Below are 22,472 nucleotides of genomic sequence, written 5' to 3'. Positions count from 1 at the left end.
ATCTATGGCTTCCATTACATTGGACCAGAGTTACCAAAACCTTGGAGTAAAATGCAAATCCTGCTTACGGAAAAAAGGCCCCAAGTGGATAAGAGTCTACCTGTGCAATTACATGGCGTTCATTCATCTGCAACGATAAAAATGTACAGGATGTCGTGACTCTCTAGCGCTTAATGCTGATGAGGATTGACACTCTTTCTAACGACGCTTACTCTGAACTTACGTTATCCAACAAGTCGGGAATTTTTCAGCGGCGCTCATGCGCATCTTGTCAATAAACAATCACCGGCCCTTAAGCTCTCTGAGACTCTTTTTCTTTTGTCTTTAACGTCTTGCTGTCGAGGAGATTGCAAATTTAGTTCTGCCTCTCACTTTGCAAATAATTGCTGCCCGTTTTCTTCTCGACAATCGATAGCTCTGCTAAGAGACGCCCTTGAAAAGTGCTTCAAGATTGATAAGGGACTTAAAGAAGACGCTCTCTGTCCAAACATAAAAAACGGCAAATAAAATCACTCCCTACCTCGACTTTAACTCATGTCCATCACAGAAGACATTCCGTGTGAGCACCATTTAATGAAAAACCTCGACAAGCCTCCGAAAGGTTCCTCTCGGGAATGACGGGATCCATTTGTTGCAACATCGCCCCGTGAACACAAACACATGGGCAGGAACGGGTTATCAATAAGGCCCATCGGGCACCGAGCCAGACTTTGGCCGACTGTCGCCTTGCAAAAACAGCTAATCGTAATTTGGAAAAGGCAGTGCTATTCAAAGTGCGGCCTGGGGGACATTGGCGGACCAGAGCTGTTTTTGTATTGGCCCGAGGGCACATTTGAAAAATATAATTTCACAGCAAAATGAGAAAAATCATCTGTAACTTTGATGAGAATTAAATAAAAATATTAAAAGAAAAAGGCTGTTTTACTATTATCATTATTAAAGATTTTCATTTCCAATTTGATATTCTGTAAAACAACACAAGTACTAGGTATGATAAGAATTTATATATATATATATTTCAGGAAAAAATGCCATGTTCCCTCAGTTTGGCTGTTTTTTATTTGTTATTTCTTTGTACATTTTCTTTATTCTCATAATATTTCCATTTTATTCTTGTAATACCATAAGATTTTTCCTGCCATGTAATTTTCCAAAAACTACAACTATATTTAGTTGAGTATGTTTCTCATCATATTAAAAATGAAATTCTTTTTAAAATAACTTTAGGCTATTCGATGACATTCATTTTCCTTTTGTTTCCATTTCCTGTTGTTTAATTTTCTAAATGCTTCAACTTTCTTCTTTTATATTGTCGTCCCATAATTAGGACTAATTCCTGGACTAAAACTTTTTTGAAACCGGATTTTAAAAAAATATGTTTTTATTTTTCCTCACAATATTTCTTAAAAAATTTCATTAGATCACACTTTTTTCTCTTAATATTTTGACTTCCATTCATTCATTCATTTTCTACCGCTTATCCTCACGAGGGTCGCGGGGGTGCTGGAGCCTATCCCAGCTGTCTTCGGGCGAGAGGCGGGGCACACCCTGGACTGGTGGCCAGCCAATCACAGGGCACATATAGACAAACAACCATTCACACTCACATTCATACCTATGGACAATTTGGAGTGGCCAATTAACCTAGCATGTTTTTGGAATGTGGGAGGAAACCGGAGTACCCGGAGAAAACCCACGCATGCACGGGGAGAACATGCAAACTCCACACAGAGATGGCCGAGGGTGTTTTGAGAACGTGCTGCGGACACGGCTGCCTTGGGTACTAGCAGGCTGTTACTACCATACACAAATACACCAAGTTCCTCAACTTAATATGCCGTTATATTTGTGTTAGCTCATTAATGTCACTCCGAAGAAGGAAGAAACAAGAAGTGATTGAAGAAGAAGTTTCCGACAAGGCAGCCTAAAAGCAGCATGAAGACATCCAAGATCAAGGTGCCAGTTAAGTGGCGTCATTTCACCCAGAAGGAGAAGGAGGGTAGCCTGTTTCCGTGAGGTTAATGATGCTGAGCTGTCTCTTTTTTTCCCCACAGCTCAGGAGGGAGGAAGGGCTTCTTTGATCACGGTCTGTTCCAACAGATGAACTGGGAGGCCTGGTCCAATCAAAGCACGAGAATGCTTATGGCGGTGGTGGACGTTTGTGATACGTTTGTGTCGTCTGCTTTGAGTGGGAACTAAGTGACTTTTCAATACAACACATGCATGGAAGTTCACAACATTTTGAGAGAGATGCTCCTTTTCAGAATTGTGACCATTTTACCCCCCAAAAGGTTTATAGATAAGTGACTGATAAAGAGTCTGGAAGTTGAATCGACAACTTATCGTGCAATGTAATCAAAATTTAAATCAAGAAAGACGACTATCATTTTGCAAATTTCACAAAATGTAATAAAACCATTTGTGAAAATGTAGAGACTTCAAATGTATTGAATGTTTGACCACTGATTTTATTTCATTCATTAAATCCTGATGGTACGCATACAAGGAACTGGAAAAATGGAAAAAAAACTCAATTTTGAAGTGTGAACCCTTTAGACGGCATAGTATCCGTGGGAGAGTCCTTGACAGAAAAATAATTGATAGACTTGACCTGAGAATACAATGACCTGGATGAATGTTAATATTCCCAGGTAGATAGAAAGATACTTTACAGTACATCTACCCATGGATTCATAGCAGCATATCATAGCAGTTGAGGCAGTTGACGATCATTAGCCTTTATCTCAGACCATTTTCAAGCTACAACCTTTTGAAACAGTAATGTCAAAACCCAAATAAAGGCTAAGATGTTCTGTCTCTCTTCCATTGTTAATTGCCATTTTGGTAATAAGAAATGACTCCAGTTCAGTGCTGTTCATCAACTGATGATCACAAGGATGATATCGAATATCACAGCGTGTTCCCAGCGAGGGGTTTATGCAAACAGAGAAGGTAGTAAGCACTCCAGAACTTGGAACGCCTGTAGGAATTAGTTGCACCAACCGCCAAGCTTTGATGCACCTTCATTCTGTTGACCTATTTTGGGGTCCCTTGCGTATATGAATTGGCGCCGCTCTGGTGGCAGCCTGCTACAGCAGCTCTCGCTCTTCGCTGAGTTCTTTTCTTCTTTATTCTGTCTTTTTCATTCTTTTTCTAGGTTATTCTTAAAGGAACGGCTTCGTAAATGCTCAGTTCAACTGTCCACCATAGTGATAGTGATAGTGTTGAGCTGGCATTTCTCATAATTTTTCGACGATGTTTTCGACCGCACGCCGAAACTCTATTGTTTACAGTAGGGACCAGCTGTTGGCGCTCCGCAACACAGCGGCGCTGCCCCCCGGGGAACCCCTCGAGGTTCCCCGGGAGGTAAAGAGAAGAAGACGGGGAAGCCGCGCCGGAGCCCAATGCCGCGACAAGAGGAGGAGATACAGACCAGTTCTCCCGTCCATCATCATGGGGAACGTAAGATCTCTCCCCAATAAGATGGACGAACTAGCGGCGCTGACCCGGCATCAGAGGCAGTTCCGGGAGTGTAGCGTCATGTTGTTTACGGAAACGTGGCTGGATACACGGACCCCAGACACGATCGCTACACTACACGGATTCACACTACTGCGGGCGGACAGGACAAAGGAGAGCGGTAAGAGGAAAGGAGGCGGGCTGGCAGTGTTTGTGAATGATAGATGGTGTAACTCTGGGCACATCACTATTAAAGAGCAACTCTGCTGCAAAGACATTGAACTGTTAGCCGTTAGCATGAGACCGTACTATCTGCCGCGGGAATTCTCGCACGTTATCGCGATAGCGGCGTACATTCCCCCCTCTGCTAACGCCGACGCGGCCTGTGACGTCATCCACTCTGCCGTGGGCCGGCTACAGACACAACATCCGCAGGCTCTCCTTCTTCTCTCAGGTGATTTCAACCACGCTTCTCCATCCTCCACCCTGCCCACCTTCACCCAGTATGTCACCTGCTGCACTAGAGACAATAAAACACTGGACTTGTGTTATGCCAACACCAAGGAGGCATACAATTCAACAGCACTTCCTCCCCTGGGAAGATCAGACCACAACCTGGTACATCTCCAGCCTGTGTACAAACCTCTGGTACGCAGGCTGCCAGCTGTGTCCCGCACAGTGAAGAGATGGTCTGATGAAGCCGACGAGGCTCTGAAGGACTGTTTCAACACAACAGTGTGGGAGGAACTCTGCCATCCTCATGGGGACGATATAGACAGTCTCACTGACTGCGTCACAGACTACATAAACTTCTGTGTGGAAAACACTGTACCCACCAGGACTGTACGGTGTTTCTCCAACAACAAACCGTGGATTAATCCGGACATAAAGGCTCTCCTAAAGGAGAAGAAGAGGGTCTTTAAGTCAGGAAATAGGGAAGAGCTGAAGGCTGTGCAGAAGGAGCTGAGGAGGAAAATCAGGGAGGGGAAGGACTGCTACAGGAAAAAGATGGAGGAACAGCTGCAGCAGAACAACGTCAGAGGAGTCTGGAGAGGCCTGAAAACCATCTCTGGCCACAAGGGGCCCAACTCCCAGGCTGCTGGGGACCAGGTAAAGGCTAATGATCTGAATCTATTTTTCAACAGGTTTGATCAACCATCCGCCCATCCCCCGGCCCAGCACCTTCTGCCGAAACTTCTGCCGAAACTCCCCCCATCGTCACCTCGAGTGGACAGCCCTACCCCCACCTCCCCCTCCTGCACACAGCCATCCCCCACCACTTCTCACCTAATCAGCTCAACCTCCTCACTAACCTTACTAACATCCCCCCGCACACAGCCCCCCTGCTCCAACCTGACCCTCACAACATCCCAGGTGAGAAACCAGCTCCGGAAAACCAAGGCGAGGAAGGCGGCGGGACCAGACGGCATCAGCTCCAGGCTCCTGAAGTCCTGCGCGGACGAGCTGTGCGGGATTGTTGAGCACATCTTCAACCTGAGCCTGAAGCTGGGGAGGGTGCCACAGCTGTGGAAGACATCCTGCGTGGTTCCTGTCCCCAAGACGCCGCACCCCAAGGACCTCAGCAGCTACAGGCCGGTGGCACTTACATCACACCTGATGAAGACCCTGGAGCGGCTGATCCTTGACCATCTCCGCCCCCTGGTGGGTCCTTCGATGGACCCGCTCCAGTTCGCCTATCAACCTGGCACTGGGGTGGACGACGCTGTCATCTTCCTCCAGCACAGAGCGCTCTCTCACCTGGAGAAACCTGGGAGCACGGTGAGAATCATGTTCTTTGATTTTTCCAGTGCGTTCAACACTATCCAGCCAGCACTTCTGAGGGACAAGCTGGAGAACACAGGGGTGGACCTGCACCTCACATCGTGGATACTGGATTACCTCACCAACCGTCCACAGTATGTGAGGACACGGGACTGTGTGTCCGACACAGTTGTCTGCAGTACGGGGGCTCCGCAGGGAACGGTCCTGGCTCCGTTCCTTTTCACCCTCTACACAGCAGACTTCTCCTACAACACACCAACCTGCCACCTGCAGAAGTTCTCTGACGACTCTGCAATTGTTGGCCTCATCACAGATGGGGACGACTTGGAGTACAGAGGACTGACACAGGACTTTGTGGACTGGTGCCAGCGGAACTGCCTCCAGATCAACACGGGGAAAACCAGAGAGCTGGTGGTGGATTTCCGCAGGCGCATCCACTCTCCTCCAACACCAGTGAACATTCAGGGAATGGACATTGAGATGGTGACATCTTACAAGTACCTGGGTGTTCATCTCAACAATAGACTGGACTGGACTCATCACACGGAAGCACTTTACAGGAAGGGCATGAGCAGACTCTATCTGCTCAGGAGACTGAGGTCTTTTGGAGTGCAAGGGGCACTCCTCAAGACGTTCTATGACTCTGTTGTGGCTTCAGCCATTTTCCAGGGAGTGGTCTGCTGGGGCAGCAGCATTTCGGCTGCGGATAGGAAGAGACTGGATAAGATCATCAGGAAGGCCAGCTCTGCACTGGGTTGTCCCCTTGACCCAGTGGAGGTGGTGGGAGAGAGGAGGATGTTGGCTAAGCTATCATCCATGTTGGAGAACGACTCCCACCCCCTGCAGGACACCTTGACAGCACTTGAAAGCTCCTTCAGCGATAGACTGCTTCACCCCAAGTGTGTGAAGGAGCGATATCGCAGGTCTTTTCTTCCTGCAGCTGTCAGGCTGTACAACCAGCACTGCTCCCAATAGACTTCTACACCACTATGTACATCTGTGCAATACTTTGCTTTTTACATTCAGTATAGTTACTCCAGACCCCATTCACTGTGCAATATCTGATCAACCTCCATGTGCAATATTAAGGCTCTAAATGCAATATACTAAGTTCTATGTGAAGTATTTCCATAATGCCTCATATTAACTCTCTAACAAGATCTCAGTGTATAGACTGGTCATATATCTCATCTCGTCTCATATTATCTACATACAGTATTGTATATAACTCTGGGAAAAACTGTTGATTTTTGTTAATACTTGAGTCGTTTATATTGTTTATTTTTCTATATTGTGTATTTTGTACTGCTTAACTGATTCTGTACTCTTGCTGCTGTGCAATACAAATTTCCCCACTGAGGGACGAATAAAGGCATATCTTAATCTTAATCTTAATCTTCTGAAATAGCCATTATTTTTGCCGTTTTGGGTAACCGTACCTTGTTTTTAACCTCTGGCACGTCACCATTTACCTGTCTGCCATTCAAGGTATTCATTGGACTTGAGCGACTTGAATTTCAACAAATAACTGCAAAAATTGGGCTGTTCTAAAAGTTTTGAGCGGTAATGTATGCACATTAGCCCTGCCATGTCTGGTATCACTTGAACACTCCATTTCCATTTCCATTCCCTGGCAGTCCATACAGATATTGGCTTGACTTATCTACCAATATATAAGCCAACACCAGAAGTCAAGCCTAAAAGATGTAGTCCAAAAATACCAAAAAGGAAGTCAAATATTGTACAAATATTATTTGTAATGTTGGTCATTGTTGGTGGACACCTACAACTAATAAAAAAAGAGGTAAATGGCCGTATTGTTAAGTTAGGTGATGACTTGTGACTGGAGTTGGCAAGCTAGTTGTTGGATTGCCAGTGCCTGACTTTGTTCCAATATGTGTTGGGTAGCGTTACATTTCTTGGAACGTCGCTGTGTTCCAGATCCAATATCTTGTCAGTAGTGAAGGTATTTCACTGATCAAATAGCGCCATAGCCGACACAGAAGCTACACAAAATTGAGTTGAGTGGAAGCTGCCACGGTCTTGCGAGGTTGTGTTTAAAGACAATAGGAATTAACTGTTGTGGTATAAATAGTTACGTCCACAGCTGTTAAAAAAGCAAATGATTCAATAAAAAAATAAAGAGGCAAAGATTTGAACCCCCTCGATGGTAGACCTAAAGTATGATCCCAAAGTATCAAGTATGATACTAATAGTTGAATCTGACATTCAATGGCTCAGCTCGTGTGTACCAACTCAGCCTTTCTTGTTTTATGGCACACGCTTGTAAAGCCCCCCCCCCGTTCATGCTCGAGTAGACTTTACGAGTAGAGCTTAAGGTGTTATAGAGGAACATAACCACATAACTTTCATACGTTAATAGTCCATCCTCCCTCCTAAAAAAAATGTACACAAGCGCCAAAATCCCAAGGCAATACATCCTCTAAGTGGCCTTTAAAATTCCAATAATTGCATTCATTTTTACATCTTTTTGTCCTCCATTTAACCCCCCAAGAAGAAGGTAGCACGAGTGCATCTCATTGCTGATTACATCTGAGCACCAAAGAGGAGCACGCTGCCCATCTCTTCATCGCTCTCTTTATGATTCTATTTTTACTCAGCCTTTTCTCTTCATCACATCACACTTTAGTCAGCCGTGGAGTTCAACGTCGTTTTTCTTCCTTGACCCCTTTTTCTTTCTTTCTTTTTGGTCCGGATCAGCTCCTCGCGGTGACGGCTTGTGGGCCAATACATTATTGATTGTGGTCGATGGCTGTTCCATATTAATAATAACGTCAGGACAGCTAACGGCCAACAAGGTCATTACTTATAGGCCCAATTATTCAGTGCAGGATACTACTACATACTAAAGCTAGCCATATCATACATACACAAGTTTTAAATGTTTCCAGTTATTTCTTAAGGTTCAAGTCGTTTGACTTCAATAAATAGCCTGAAATGGCACAAAGGTAAGTGATGAAGGAGAGGTTCAAAAACGAAAAATAATGTGTGTTGTCTACTTGCAAAAATGTGTGCAACATTTGGGGATCCGTACGTGGGGGGGGGGGGGGTACGGCTTCAGTGTGGATTTGGGAGCACACGGACACAACGTGGCACTTTTAGTGAAGGCAAGCATGTGTGGCCTAGGTTGTCAGATGGATACACCATACTGGACCGTTGCATTTGTATGCATCGGAACTCCGTCCCGAATTCCTGCATGACATGCGTCAAATGAGAAAGAGATGAAGTGTTTCTTTCGTCATAAAAACGATGTAATCCTCTCAAGAGGCCTGCGCCTTGTACACCAAAGTGCGGCCCGAGGACCATTTGTGGACCACATTTTTTATGGGCCTGTGAGCATAACAGTAACTCAAAAAAAAAACAACTGAAAGTTCTCGAAAAAATTATACTAAAAACAAGTCAGTCTGACAGATCACTTACACACGTACACAGTACACATATAGCTGATTAATAGACAATAAATATAGCAACGTCTCATCCATCCATTTTCATTTCAGACGCCTTTTCACACCACTATATGTACGTCCCTTCTTATGAAACATAAAAACGTATTTCGATCTGTGATTAATTGCAAATAATTATGAGTTAGTAATGCGTTTACGTTATTTCTTGTGGGACAATTGATTTGGTTTGCATCTGTTTCGGTTCGAGTTAGACGAGATTCTCCTATAGTACGTCTTTCAGTCGTAACGCTTTGTGTTGAAATGTACTGTACATCCCATCTTGCCATGGTTAGCTAACTCAGCTGATTATTTTCATTATGAAGCCATACACAGTGAAGATGCTGCACCAAAAGCATTGGCTCTTTTATATTTTTAATGGAAATATTTATCATGTTTTTTCTTTTTCTTTGTAGAAAAAAATCCAAATAAAGTAAACCTTAACCGTGAACATTTTGTAGGATGTTCATAATCAAGTAGGAATTACTTGAAAAATGTAAATAATTCGCAAGTGCAGTTTAGTTGACTTAAATTAACTTAAATTATCGAGTGAAGTTTTATGAGCTAAAGTATGCGAATAAAAGTTACTGAAGACATTTTTTTCAATCATTCTTAAAAAGCAAGCAGAGCTTAGTAGGGATTTACTTATGTATATATCCATGTGAAAAAGGTTAATGACATTTGTTTGAAGTAAATGTCACTGCAGATGTTTTTCCAGTGGCTATGCTAACCTGAATAAAGGTTACTTTTTCATGCTTGTCTCTCAGCCCGGACATGCTTTAGGATGTCTTTGCTTTCAGAACCAGGTGTTTCAGAACCATCTCCTCCAATTGCCATCTAAATCTTGCACGAGGCCAGAAGTTTTGTTGTTGTTTGTTCTGCCACAAGCTGACATACTGCAATTACTGCTCTCAGACGAGCACGAGTTGACACACTCACACACACTCACCCTTGCTTGACGGCTTTGTTCTTATTCACGTCGATGGTGGTGATGGAATGCTTGGCGCCGGAAAGAACCTCCCATTCCACCTTCCACTGGGCGCTCTTGGACTTGGTCTGGATCAGGTTTACCCCTTTCTTGGCTTTCACCCTGCAGGAAGACGGGTCAGTTTTATTACAGGAAATGATTTATGTCCAGGGTCTGAGGTGAGCGGCCCACCGTGTGCGGGCGGGTCACCTCCTCGCATTGCGTCACGGCGAAAGCAATTCTGGAGATGAATCAATAAGTGAGATGAATGAAGATGGCAGCCGGGAGATAAATGAAAGCAGAATGCTCGGACTTGCTGGGGTCAGAGTGTGTGGAATCAAATCTACAAGGCTCGCGTCTCTTCTCCGCTGCCCACGGGGCCAAAAGAGGATGTTATTCTGAAGCACTGACTCCTGGAAGCCATAAAAACACAGTCCGGCACATCTTATAGCCTCCTAGAGCCCTTATGATTGCTTTCTTTAATTAGACCCATTGAAAGCTCAATGTTTATCTTTCCCTGCATTTTGAGAGCCTTAAAGGGGGCATGGGCAATGGCTTCTCCTGCTGCCTTCTACACCTCTTTCCTTGTGTCACCCCCGTGTACCACACACATGTGCATTACTTACCTTTCCTGTCATCTCATCTAATAAACCGCGGAGTCCACCCGACTTTGAAAAGAAACAGAAAGCTTTCCATTTTGGTTTGCACTGACCATGATGACAGGAAGCCAGGAGTTGTACTTTGACAAACTCCTTTCAGGGACCAAATGTGCCCAACCAAAATCATGAACACCAGACAGCTGGGGAAGAACTTTGGGCTGTCTCATAAGACGCGGGAGAAGCCTTTGATGACTGGCTAAGCAATATGAAACCCAAATAACTGGACCCCACAAGGTCAGACTTCTAGAATAATTGCCGTGTGTGATGAAGAAGACTGAAGGGCTCCATATGCCGCTTTGGTAAATAATGACTTTGCTACCTACTTGCTGTGAGTCCGACAGCCACTGACTTGTGTAAACCCTGATTTGTGTGGGATAGGGCTACATAGCGCTCATTCCACGCTTGCAGCTGTACTATTCTTATTATTTCTGCCAGCTAATAGTCTTTTCTCGGGTTTTAACAATGCTGTAATTACAGACAGCCGAGGTGTTCATTTATGTGAACCGTGAAGAGGACAGGCTGCTAATTGGAAGCAGAGAGGCTATTATTCCCAAAATTTGGTTATAATAACTTCTATTTTGAACTTGATAATGACTTGGAGCGCACGATAAAGTGGAAAAGGAAAACATAGGCCACATAGCCCCTTAGGTCACATGTTCATTGATGAACGAGTGTATTGCACAACACAGCGGCAGCTAGCTTGACCAATGTAGTAAAAGTAGTAAACTGCTAAGTCAGCAGTCATTGTAAACAAGAGTATGACAACAGTAGCTTAAATCTAAATCATTCAATTCTTCAAGTATGCTGAATCGCAATTGTTTGAAGATTATTGACGGGCGGCACGGCGGTCTAGTGGTTAGCGCGCAGACCTCACAGCTAGGAGACCAGGGTTCAATTCCACCCTTGGCTATCTCTGTGTGGAGTTTGCATGTTCTCCCCGTGCATGCGTGGGTTTTCTCCGGGTACTCCGGTTTCCTCCCACATTCCAAAAACATGCGGGGTTAATTGGCCACTCCAAATTGTCCATAGGTGGGAATGGTTGTTTGTCTATATGTGCCCTGTGATTGGCTGGCCAGGGTGTACCCCGCCTCTCGCCCGAAGACAGCTGGGATAGGCTCCAGCACCCCCGCGACCCTCGTGAGGAAAAAGCGGTAGAAAATGAATGAATGAAGATTATTGAGTAATTGTTGCTGTTCTCGTCTCTCTCGATGTTGTCCTGCTCTTGTCCCCTATTCTCTTCTTTTCTATCCCCTCTTGCTCAGCAATGAAGTACATTTCATTGGAGCAGATCTGTTCAAAGATAGCATTATATCATCAAGGATGATGATGGTCTCAGTGCTCCAGCAGCTTCGTCCGGGCATGCAGCCAGTCTTTGGTGTTCTTCCACTCTCTGAGCATTTTTCCATGTTTCATTTCACTTCGCTTCACTTTCCTTTTCTTTGACACACTGAAATCAGAAGACTCTGCCTCACTCTAAGGGGACCTTGAAGGAAAAACGTTAACTCCTGAAGACCAGAAGTCACTCTATCATTTCTCAGTGTAGCGCCGCTGTATATTCATCCACGACGTGCATGTAACTGGTTAGCTTTTTTTTTTTTTTGCACGGTATTAATAACTTATGGGACGGGCAGTGCAGAAATAAAAGGCAGTCATCCGTTAAACAATGATAGTAATAATAATAATGATAATAATAATAAAAATGGATTACATTTACATAGCGCCTTTCAAGGTACCCAAAACGTTTGGCAGTGAGCCCATTATTCATTCACTCCGCAGTGACACACTGGTGGTAATCTGCATCTGTAACCACAGCTGCAATTGGGTAGACCTCCATCTATGGCGTCCCGACCAACATGAATTCACCAGAGTGGGCAGCACTGGAGGCAAGGGGGGGTGAAGTGTCCCCCATCTTGACGTGTTGAAGGAAACTACAACTGTGGGAAGGGGGATCGAACAACCAACCTTCCAGTTTCTGGATGACCTGCTCTACTACATGAGCTACTTAATTACATTGACTTGTAACAACTGTTGCACAGTTGTTACATAAAACACTATTACACGAAACATCACTGCACAAAAATGTCATTGCACATTGCTGCATGAAACGTTGTTACACGAGATATCAAGAATACGAACACCGTTGCATGAAACATCGCTGCACACAAAAATGTTTAAAAAAAAAAAAAAAAAGGTTGTTGCAGAAAACCTTGTTATACGAGGACCGCGATTGGAAAGGGATTGTGGCCGTAACCTTTTCATTTCAGTTGCCGCTTCTCCACCTAACTTTTATGCTTTCATGTTGTCAAGCAGAAAAGTGACTAATTAGGACGTGTGCGACAAGAACCCCGCCACCTGCACCTCAATCAGGCCCCCTATTATCCATCCCGTCAACAGAAAAGGCAAATTCTGGTTTTCACAGGCTGCAGCTATTAGAGCACTGTTTCTTGTTGTTGCACCTCTCATTAGATAAATTAGCTGACAGAGAAACAGATGAAACAGAAACACACTAACAAATCACCCCTCATGATGTAAAGGAAATAAATAAAAATAAAAAGGTGACCCAGTTGCTGCCTGATTACTAAAGCGTGCCAAAATAACTTCAGATAAGAGACAATAATTACACATTATTGCGGGGCATCAGTGGAATGAGGAACGCTTTTAAAGTTCATTACCTTCACTCACCGTGCGCCTGTAAAGACCACCGCATATTCATCATCATCATCCTCCTCATGCATATATGTAGTACGGAGCTGCTGCATGCCGCTTTTCCCAAAGACGCTTGTTCATTTTGTTAAAGAGAGGGAAGCAGCAGGGCCCACTGGGGAGCCGGGTGGAATCTGACTCCGTGTTCATCGGTGCTGGTTAATGAAAGAATGTTGTAGAACATGAAGTGACAGCGATGTGCACGCACAATCTATGCCAGCTGCTGCTGCTGATATTACAACAATAACAGAGCTTCCAGTGCATGTGAGATTTGTATCCTTCCCGGTGTTATTGCTTGCACTGCATGGACGTCGGCACACGGCATGATCTTGACTAGGAAATGGTCGGAACAAAAACACCTGACAAATGTCAGCAGCAGAGACTGGAAGAGTCACAGCAAGGCACTCTATGGCTTTCTTTGAAAATGTTTTTAAAAATGCACCTGCTGTGAATCGTGTTGTTCGGTTCTTTGTTAAAGAACAACAAGTTGTGCAAAAAGCAGTGAAACATTCAGCAGTTGTACATACGCATTCAAAAGTCTGGAGAAGTTCAATGGAGTTCACCTGGGAAGGTTATAGTACATTTTAGCTTCGACTTGAAAATTCACCCAAATACCCCTAACTGTACTATGGTAATACTGCATTTCCAAAAGTGTTGGCGCAACACTGGAGTCTGCTTCCTTCTTTCTGGCCCGGGATTTGCAAAAGACTGGCGTGTTGTGAGTGTAGGTTTCTGGACAGATCATAGGGTACAACTAGGTCAACCAGATAGGAAGGTGCCAACCCATGGAATATTTTGAAGGAAAGAATCTTAAAGTTGCATCTCAAATGAACAGAGAGCCAGTGCAAGTTGGCGTGTAGTGATTGAATTTACATGTATTTGTGAGGAGTCGTGCTGCAGCATTTTGTACTAACTGCAGGCGAATAACATTACAGTAATCAAGGGGAGACGTGACAAACGCATGGACTAGGGTCTCTGCATCACAAGTGGATAGACTAGGCCAGGGGTCAGCAACCCGCGGCTCCAGAGCCGCATGTGGCTCTCCAGCCTCTTTGTTGCGGCTCCCTTTGCAATGCTTGAATATTTTTTAGCACCCGTGTGGTGAAAATGCACGTCTTTGTTATGAGTTTACAAAAATCCAACTTTGTGTGAGACCATGAATGCATCCTGACTGAGTTCTGACTGGTGACTGAATGAGCAGACAGGATGCTATCCAGTTCTCTCTGACAGGTTAACATAAAGGGAAATGAGTAATACTTTGAGTTATTTGAGTTATTAATTATTATTAATGAGTTATTTGACGATTCTAAAAAATAAATTAGAGCTCATTTAAAAACAAAAGTTTATCTCCAGTACTAGCAAGAGTACTCCAACTCGTCTTTTTTTTTCCCTCCAATGTTGTTTTAAACATACAACGTTTTGCGGCTCCAGGCTATTTTTCTTTAGTGGGCAAGTGGGTGAAATGGCTCTTTTCATAGTAAAGGTCGCCGACCCCTGGACTAGGCCATATCTTAGCGATGTTGCAAAGATGAAAAATGCTTTTGAACAAATCGAATTTGAATCAAACATCACCAAGACTTTTTACTCCGTCACTTTGGGTAATGATGTTTTTAGTGAGCCTAAACAGGAAACTCTGCTTTGCTGGGCCAATAATCAGCATCTCAGTTTCAGGGTCAGGGTTAAGTGTACAACATTCCAGGACATCCATTGTTTAATATCAATAAGACACGCCTCAAGATTAGAGCAGCCCTGTGGCTCAGCTAGCTTTAATGGCACATACAGCTGAGTGTCATCAGCATATCAGTGTAAGCCAATCCTAGGTTTGCCAACGATGTCGCAGAGCGGCAGCATGTAAATATCCAACAGAAGAGGGCCAAGCCCTGATCCTTGTGGAACTCCGCAAGTGACACCACGGCACTCAGAGGTGTAAGCCAACAAAGTACCAGACCAGTGGCACCATTATGTGCGTTTTCAGGCGTTCCAGTAAGATACTGCAATCGACTGATCAAAGGCGGCACTGACATCTAGTAATAATAATTAGGAGGTGTCAAGGTCCATAGACTTTTATGATAAACACCATTTTTCAATGCATTGTACACATGCGTTTGATCATTTCAGGGTTTTATTTGGTTGAAAAAAATAGTCAAAGTTAGTCAAAAAATATAGTCAAAATAGTCATTTTTCACCCAATTTTTTTAATTTCAGGGTTTGATTTGTTGAAAAATAGACCATTTGGTCATATTTACTATTTTGACAATTTTCATATAATAAATGATCCTGGAAAATCCCCCATTGGAGTCCATTATAAGCACCATTCTCACCCCATGGTAATTAGACAATAGAAACATGCATTTTCGAATTTCAAGTTTTGATTTTGTTTCAAATTACTGTAATATTTATTATAAACACAATTTTTCAATGCATTGTAAATGGACAATATAAATATGCATTTGATAATTTGTTCATCATCATCATCATCATCTGCGATCCGAATGAAATCGTCTTGTTCTAAGACATCCCTAGTCAAAACCATTCATTCATTATAAAAATGAAGAATTTTTGCACAAAGCGAAAGCCCCATTCAGCTCTCCGAATGTTGATGAGTGTCTTATCAACTGGCTTTGACACTTTTAGGGAGTAGAAGGATTGATCCATCCATTTTCTATGCCGTGTATCCTCACTAGGGTCACGGGAACCTATAGAAGGATTGATTGCATGGCGAAACCACATGCAAGACCACAACATCACACATGATGGACATGTTATGGAGCAAAGACGTAAATGGGCAATCTTGGTATAGAGTGAATGAGTTTTTATTTGTATTCATTCTTAGTTATTTTTGATGGATAGGAAAAAAACAGGTTTTGACCTCTTACATAAAAGGAGAGCTTATTAAAAAAGTAAGCAAAGGTACCGTTTTACCACACGTCATTTTACGCTGTGTGTTTGTGTTTAAACGTTGTGCCAGACCATCCTTGTGTTACATTTGCTGGCCTCCCTTGACGGTGACCTCACAAGCTCTCATTTCAGACCCCTGGCTTTAATAATAAAAGATAACACGAGACAGTCAGAGCTCATTTTCCCGATATCTACAATGTTGCTCTCTCTCTCTCTCTGGAAAGGCAGAAATTTGAGTAGCTTATGAAGTCGTTTCTGAAACACTTTGCATAGAGCCAACCCCCCTCTAAGCCCCCCAAATGATGCACGGCTGTGGCCAGAGAGCCAACGTCTGTCCACTTGCTTCCACACTTTAAGATCTTCACAGAGTTGAAGGTTTTTGGCCTGTGGCTTGCTTCAACAAGACGTCCTCACAATGTGAAGGAGCAGCTACGCTTTAGATGTAACGGAAGAAGAAATAGCAATTCAGTCATCCCTTGCTACTTTGCACTTACATTTTGCTTCTTTAAAAAATAAAATAAAATTAATAATTGATAAATCATGTTGTTTCATGCCTATTGTTGGTAAACAAAATGAAGCAAATGTTACATTTAAGGACGGAAGGAAATGTAGTGTTCTACATTGGTCACTAAGTATCAGTAATGTTTGGTGTCTTGAGACTTGATCGCTAGAACAAAAGGGTTTGAATGATCTCACAACAAGCACAAAATTGCAGAAAGAAAACAACCTTGCCAAGCCGAAACTCAAATTTGAACCCCTGATGTCTCTTCCTGTCCATCTGCCACTCAGCTGCCCTAAGGAATACATTTAGAGCAACAAACATGAGCATGACTTATTTATTCTTATTATGTCTACCAATTTGTGTAAAGGTGACATAGCCATGTTATTTTGTGTCTAGAGGGCTCTAATCATGTTAAAAACCATAGTCATAAGGTCATAAGGGTGCTCTAATTGGGCAAATATTCCATGTCGAAATGAAAAATCCGACTTTGCAAAAATTCCCTTATCAGGGTTGGGTCTGGAACCAATACAGGACCATAAACGAGGGACTACTTTACAGTCTTCCAAAAAAGAAATATCTTTAAAATCCCCCAAATTTCCAATGAATTATTGAAAAACACAGTCATTTGAAGCATTTTCCAAGAGTTTCCAGCACCTTTGGGAAGCCTGAGAATAGCTCTCCTGACTCAAATACAGGAAAAAAAGCACTTCCCTTACAAAGTTTTATCCTGACTTGAGGGAAATAACGCAACGTTACAACAAGAGTGTTGTCCTCCGGTGGGGGAGGAAAAGAAAATGGAGCGGTTCTGATCATCAAGATTGCGAACGACTCCCCTCAGGTAACACACACGGGAAACAACATTCCAATGTTACCTCAGTTTCACCTGTACGAATGGAAAATGGAATTCTCCCTGTCACTTTTATTTTTATTTGTTGATAATGAGTAGTGTTGTCCGGGTACTCCGGTTTCCTCCCACATTCCAAAAACATGCCAGGTTAATTGGCCACTCCAAATTGTCCATAGGTATGAATGTGAGTGTGAATGGTTGTTTGTCTATATGCGCCCTGTGATTGGCTGGCCACCAGTCCAGGGTGTACCCCGCCTCTCGCCCCAAGACAGCTGGGATAGGCTCCGGCACACCCCGCACCCTCGTGAGGAAAAGCGGTAGAAAATGAATGAATGAATGATAATGAGTAGTGTTTATTTAGAACATGAAGTCCTGAGCCACTGGTAGAGAATCAGTGATTTTTGTAGTGTTTAGTCATTGGAGTCCAGGGTGGTTTTGAACATTATTACGTACTTCTGTTTCACCTCAAAACAGTCTACCTCGCCTCAGTCGGCTCCCTTTTTTCCCAACACAACCTCACGTGTGTGACTGTACATTTGATTTACATTGTGACCTATAGGGCCTAAAAGAACACAAAAAAGTACATTTTTTAATTTGTTTTTAGCGTAAAAATGTAATGGAAACTAAATATATTGAAATTGTTATTATAATCAGGATCTCAAAAGTAGGCAGGTGCCTAAATTTGGGTACCCCGACAAAAAAATTACATTTTCTAAAATTAAAGTGGAAAAAAGCATAAAGTAACAAAAAAAAAACGAAGTTGAGGAGTCTGAAAAAAATGTACATTTTGCCCAAACAAGCAAAATGTAGGAAAGACACTTGCTGGCCTCATTAGTAATGGAATTGCATGTGATGTGATGTCAGTCATGCTACGCATGTATGTGTAGCTTAATACATGTGTGTAAGGAATGGATGTATGATATATTCATACATGTATGACATAGTCATACATATACATATGCATATGTATATACATATCCATATATATATAGTCCCAGGGCGATGTAGCCCTGTGTTTACATGTACACACGAGTGCACATGTGCGTTACTGTGTATGTATGTTTTTTCTGTGCTCCTGATTTTTTTCATTTCGCGTCATTCTTACAGTACTTCCAAATGTGTAAAAGAGCACTTCATACCCACAAGAATGCTGTAAGGCAGGGTGGTTGGGGATTGACACAAGCCCCCAAAGAACCGTCCTCAGCCATGCCTGCCGGTAAATAGCAGCTGGTAAACCAAATTTAAGCTCAAGGTATTACGCAAAAAAAAATAGCCGAGAGACAACTGATAGTTGGGACACTGGTACTATGTCAGGGGGGGGTGTCACTCTCCAAATGTCAATAGTAATAATATCGGCAGCGCTCCAGTACCTTCTCGCTTCTCTCTGGCAGTCGGTGGACTGAGAGACAAATCAACAGAAAGTACAGACAAATCATTTGGTCTTGTTCCGAGAGCCATCTGCCAGGGCTTTGAAGCTAAAATTATCATTCAAAATATCATTTTCTTTGTCCATTTCTGCTCAACGTTATTCCCACTTGTGGCTCCACATCCATCGCTGCGGTGTGGGCCGAGTGTCAAACAGGAAGTGTTTGAAATCGGGTGTCAAAGCAGACTGACTTAAGCGGGTTCATTTCACGTATCAGTCGCTCCTTAATCAAGCCTCATTTTTTCAAAATCAGTATCAGTGTCGTGTTTGTTGACATTTTCCTCCTGGGGAGGGAGGAACCTCCGCTCGGAGGCAAACCCCGGAATCTGCCAAATGTCACATATTTGGGATGCACGGGAATGTTTCCGCTCATTGTTGCCAATTAAACTTGGACTCGTTGCTCGTGGAAATCAACTAATGCTGGAGTGATTAAAAATAGCCTCCCACCCCTCTTGGGATGACTGGGGGGGGGGTACTAATTACTAGCCTCCCCTGTACTCGTTATGAAAGGTCACATTAGACGAGCCAGGCTGCTTTTTCATGATGATGATGAGGAGCTCATGTCTCACTCACCTACTGCACCAACAAATTCTCGCCTTATCAAAAGACAAGACCTCCATGTTTGCCAGCAGATTGGCCGCTTCTATTTTTTTATTCTTTTTTTCTACTTTCCCTCTGCAGAGTCGGAAAGCAACATTTGGGTGGCCGTCCCCTGATGGATGGTGACAGGCCTCGCTGTTGTCCTTTTTAGTCGTTCAAAGTAAATAAACAAGTGAAATGTCAGCACTTGAATGCCTGAGCAGCACTCCAACGACACTGGTTGCGTTAGCCGCGACTCGGCACAAAGGCTAAATTTGGACAGGAGAGCTCTTGGTTTTCCCGCCGCAGTCGTCTTTACGGAAGAAGCTCCATTTGTTCTGCAAAGGACACTTTGTGCCGCTGCACACACAACAAATGCCATTCCATCGGGATATGTATAATTCAAACTAAGTGCAGTTTTTTAGTTGTCCGTCGCCTGTTGTGGACTTGGAGCTTTTAAGTGCCGAGCGACATGTCATTTGTTTTATTTTTAAAATGCTCCCACTTCCGCCACACAAATAAACATCAGCGACCATAACAAAGGTGACAAGTTGCTAAGGTTACGTAGGACCAAGTTCACCCGGCAATGTTCTGTCTATTCCGGCAATTTTTCCGCCTGCTTTCAGTGTCTCTGTCTGTGTAAATGGCACCCACGTGAAATGGGGAGGTGGGAAGTCTGTCTGGGAATTTCCCAGGAGTAGTACCAGAGCTGTGCAGTGCTTCTATAATGGGGCGGGTCCCCCTGGTGGGACCGTGGCAGGCAAGGAGTACTTTCAACGTTACTGCAGACCTGCGTACATGTACAAATTTATTGTACTCAACATGCAATGTAACTCTTCAATATGCTTGTATGCTTTACTTTTGCTGGTTTCAATTTGGAGTTCAGCCTGTACAGTACAGATAAATATCAGTTTCTCAATTTCTGTTCCTGGGGGGCCATGACAGACAATAATTGAGAACTACTGGTATATGAGCACGCACACACAAGATCAGATGTCCACATGGAGATCTCCCAGATCCCCAGACTTTGTGACCAACATGCTTACCACCGCCACTTCCTTTTGACGGAAAAGAGAGTTACGCTTTTGCCACTGGAGTTTCGAACTATTTTTGCTGTAAATAAAACGAATTACAAACACTGGCTGCCATTAGTAAGGCAAGCTAACGGCTAACTGCCAAAGCTCAAGCAGTTGCTTAGCAACAATGCAGAAAAAAAAAACAACAGGCGCGGATAGCCTGAGTTCAGGTACCCTCCAGGGCCACCCCTGCAAAGAATGCCACCACCAACAGAGCCGCTAATAGCCTCGGAGCCACCCAAGATGCAGGAAGACGGGCGCCATTTATGCCGTCTCAGCCGTTGACCCAAGTGGAGCTCTCACCGTATAACGGCTTGCAGAATCTATTGATTGCGCAAATGAAAGTGCTACAGCAGGGAATTGTGGCACATGCTGAATGTACAGCGACACAAGGATCTAATGGTCGTGATCATTTAGATGATGATCTAAAAACTGACAGAAAACAGAAAGACAGCCTCAAGAAGAGGCTGAATGGGAGGCAAATAGAGAAGAGGACAATGAAAATGAAATCAAGGTATTCCAGGCTGAGTGACGCACTGAATCAATATAGAGAAGCAAAGGAGAAAATAATTGGGCAAATGAAGAACACAATGGATTAAATGAATCAGAATGCATGAATGAACAACGTGATCTTGACGGAGCTCCAAATGAAACCCAGGTCTTATGCCAGGGCAGTTGGGAACAAACAAGAACCAGATGGATGTCGCTTCAACTGACCAACAAATGTTGAACTGTCGACCATCAACGGAGGTGGATGTAGACATCCACACCATAGATAATGGCATCCCATTGGATGGCAGAAACAACACCAAAGCCGTCATCTTTGTTACGTTCACCAATATCAAAACCGCATTGCTGAAACAGGGAAGAAACGTCTCCACGAATGAGCATCTGACAAAATGCAACGCTGACAGCACCAAGAAAGTATCGACTTGAGGAAGCGGAGAAGGATCCAAGGCACTTGGAGTGCCAATCACAAAATCTAGAAAGAGGCCAGAGTGCTTGTTGTCAAAGACATCAAGGACCTGGAAAAATGCTAAAGATCATATCACCAAGACGACATGGAAAAGGGACACAACTCACAAACAAGAATGATGCGGAGGGAAGGATAATCCTAAGTTGTTACTAAGTTGTTTATATGGAACACCTCAGTCAGGCACCAAATTGTTTGAAGACTGGATCAAAGCAACCTTCACAGACCAAAAAATAATCTTTGCACGTGGAGACTTCGATATTGACCCTCTGAATCCAAATAAGCAAAGTCGATACCCTAAAATCACCAGATCAAGCAGAATATCAGATCATTGTGCCATAATTATATTCACTAATGATTTTGATCATTAGGCAACTAACACTGGAAACACTATAAACACTATAAGCACATCAAAAGAGAACCATGGAACAAAAAAGGACTCCAAGTTTAAGAAATATCTGCGTACAGCTGAAGCATATGCAAACTTTCTAAATATTTATATGAAGTTGTATGACAAGCACCGTCCATTGAGATACGCAAGTGTCTAATCTTTAGTTATATTTTTAGCAAACAGCACAACATTTTTAGCAAGCTGAAGTTTACGTGACAAACGTGAATTTGTGGAATTGAATGTGGTTATAGAAAATAACTTCTTTAATGTCTCAGCACATACGTATTACTACCAAATCGTCAACAAATAGCCGCAATGCTAACTAAACAAACCCAGGTAGCTTCCATTCACGCTCCAGAGGAGCTACGGAGCTGAAAAAGTGAAAAGTCCAAAGTGAAACTAACTTCACCACGGTACACCAGACATGTCTGCACCGTGGTGCACTTCTTCTCGCGGGTCACAGGGGCCGAGTGGCAACCAGCTTTCAGGTGCATGACTGCATCTACCATGTTGGAGTGGGGGCTCAGTTCCGAACGTGATACGGCAACCAGATGGTGGAAGCTGATATTATTGGTAGATCGGGACATCCCTAACAACAACCAATAATCAATTCCATACATGACTCCCACACAGCTGGGGAGTCAATCTGGCAATGTTCCGGCTTTGGAGGTAGTCGTAACAAAGGTGATAGACCGGTGTGTCACTTTATTCTGAACGAACCGCAGCCTCTGCTACAGCTGCCATACAAA

At 43.5% G+C, this 22,472-nt stretch overlaps 1 protein-coding gene across 3 annotated transcripts in view; it reads right to left on the bottom strand.

Moving 5' to 3' along the window:
- Nucleotides 1-22,472, bottom strand: part of tmem132e (transmembrane protein 132E) — a 402,168-nt gene that overhangs the window by 61,824 nt on the left and 317,872 nt on the right. For all 3 annotated transcript variants that reach the window (XM_058088316.1, XM_058088317.1, XM_058088315.1), the window contains one exon: nt 9,652-9,792. In XM_058088316.1, coding sequence (XP_057944299.1) covers nt 9,652-9,792 — 141 coding nt within the window. The remainder of the gene's footprint in view (nt 1-9,651; nt 9,793-22,472) is intronic.

This window comes from Doryrhamphus excisus, chromosome 11 (genome assembly GCF_030265055.1).
Source record: "Doryrhamphus excisus isolate RoL2022-K1 chromosome 11, RoL_Dexc_1.0, whole genome shotgun sequence".
Lineage (NCBI taxonomy): Eukaryota > Metazoa > Chordata > Actinopteri > Syngnathiformes > Syngnathidae > Doryrhamphus > Doryrhamphus excisus.
Note: the sequence above shows the minus strand (reverse complement) of the source record. Positions and strands in the feature narration are given on the sequence as shown.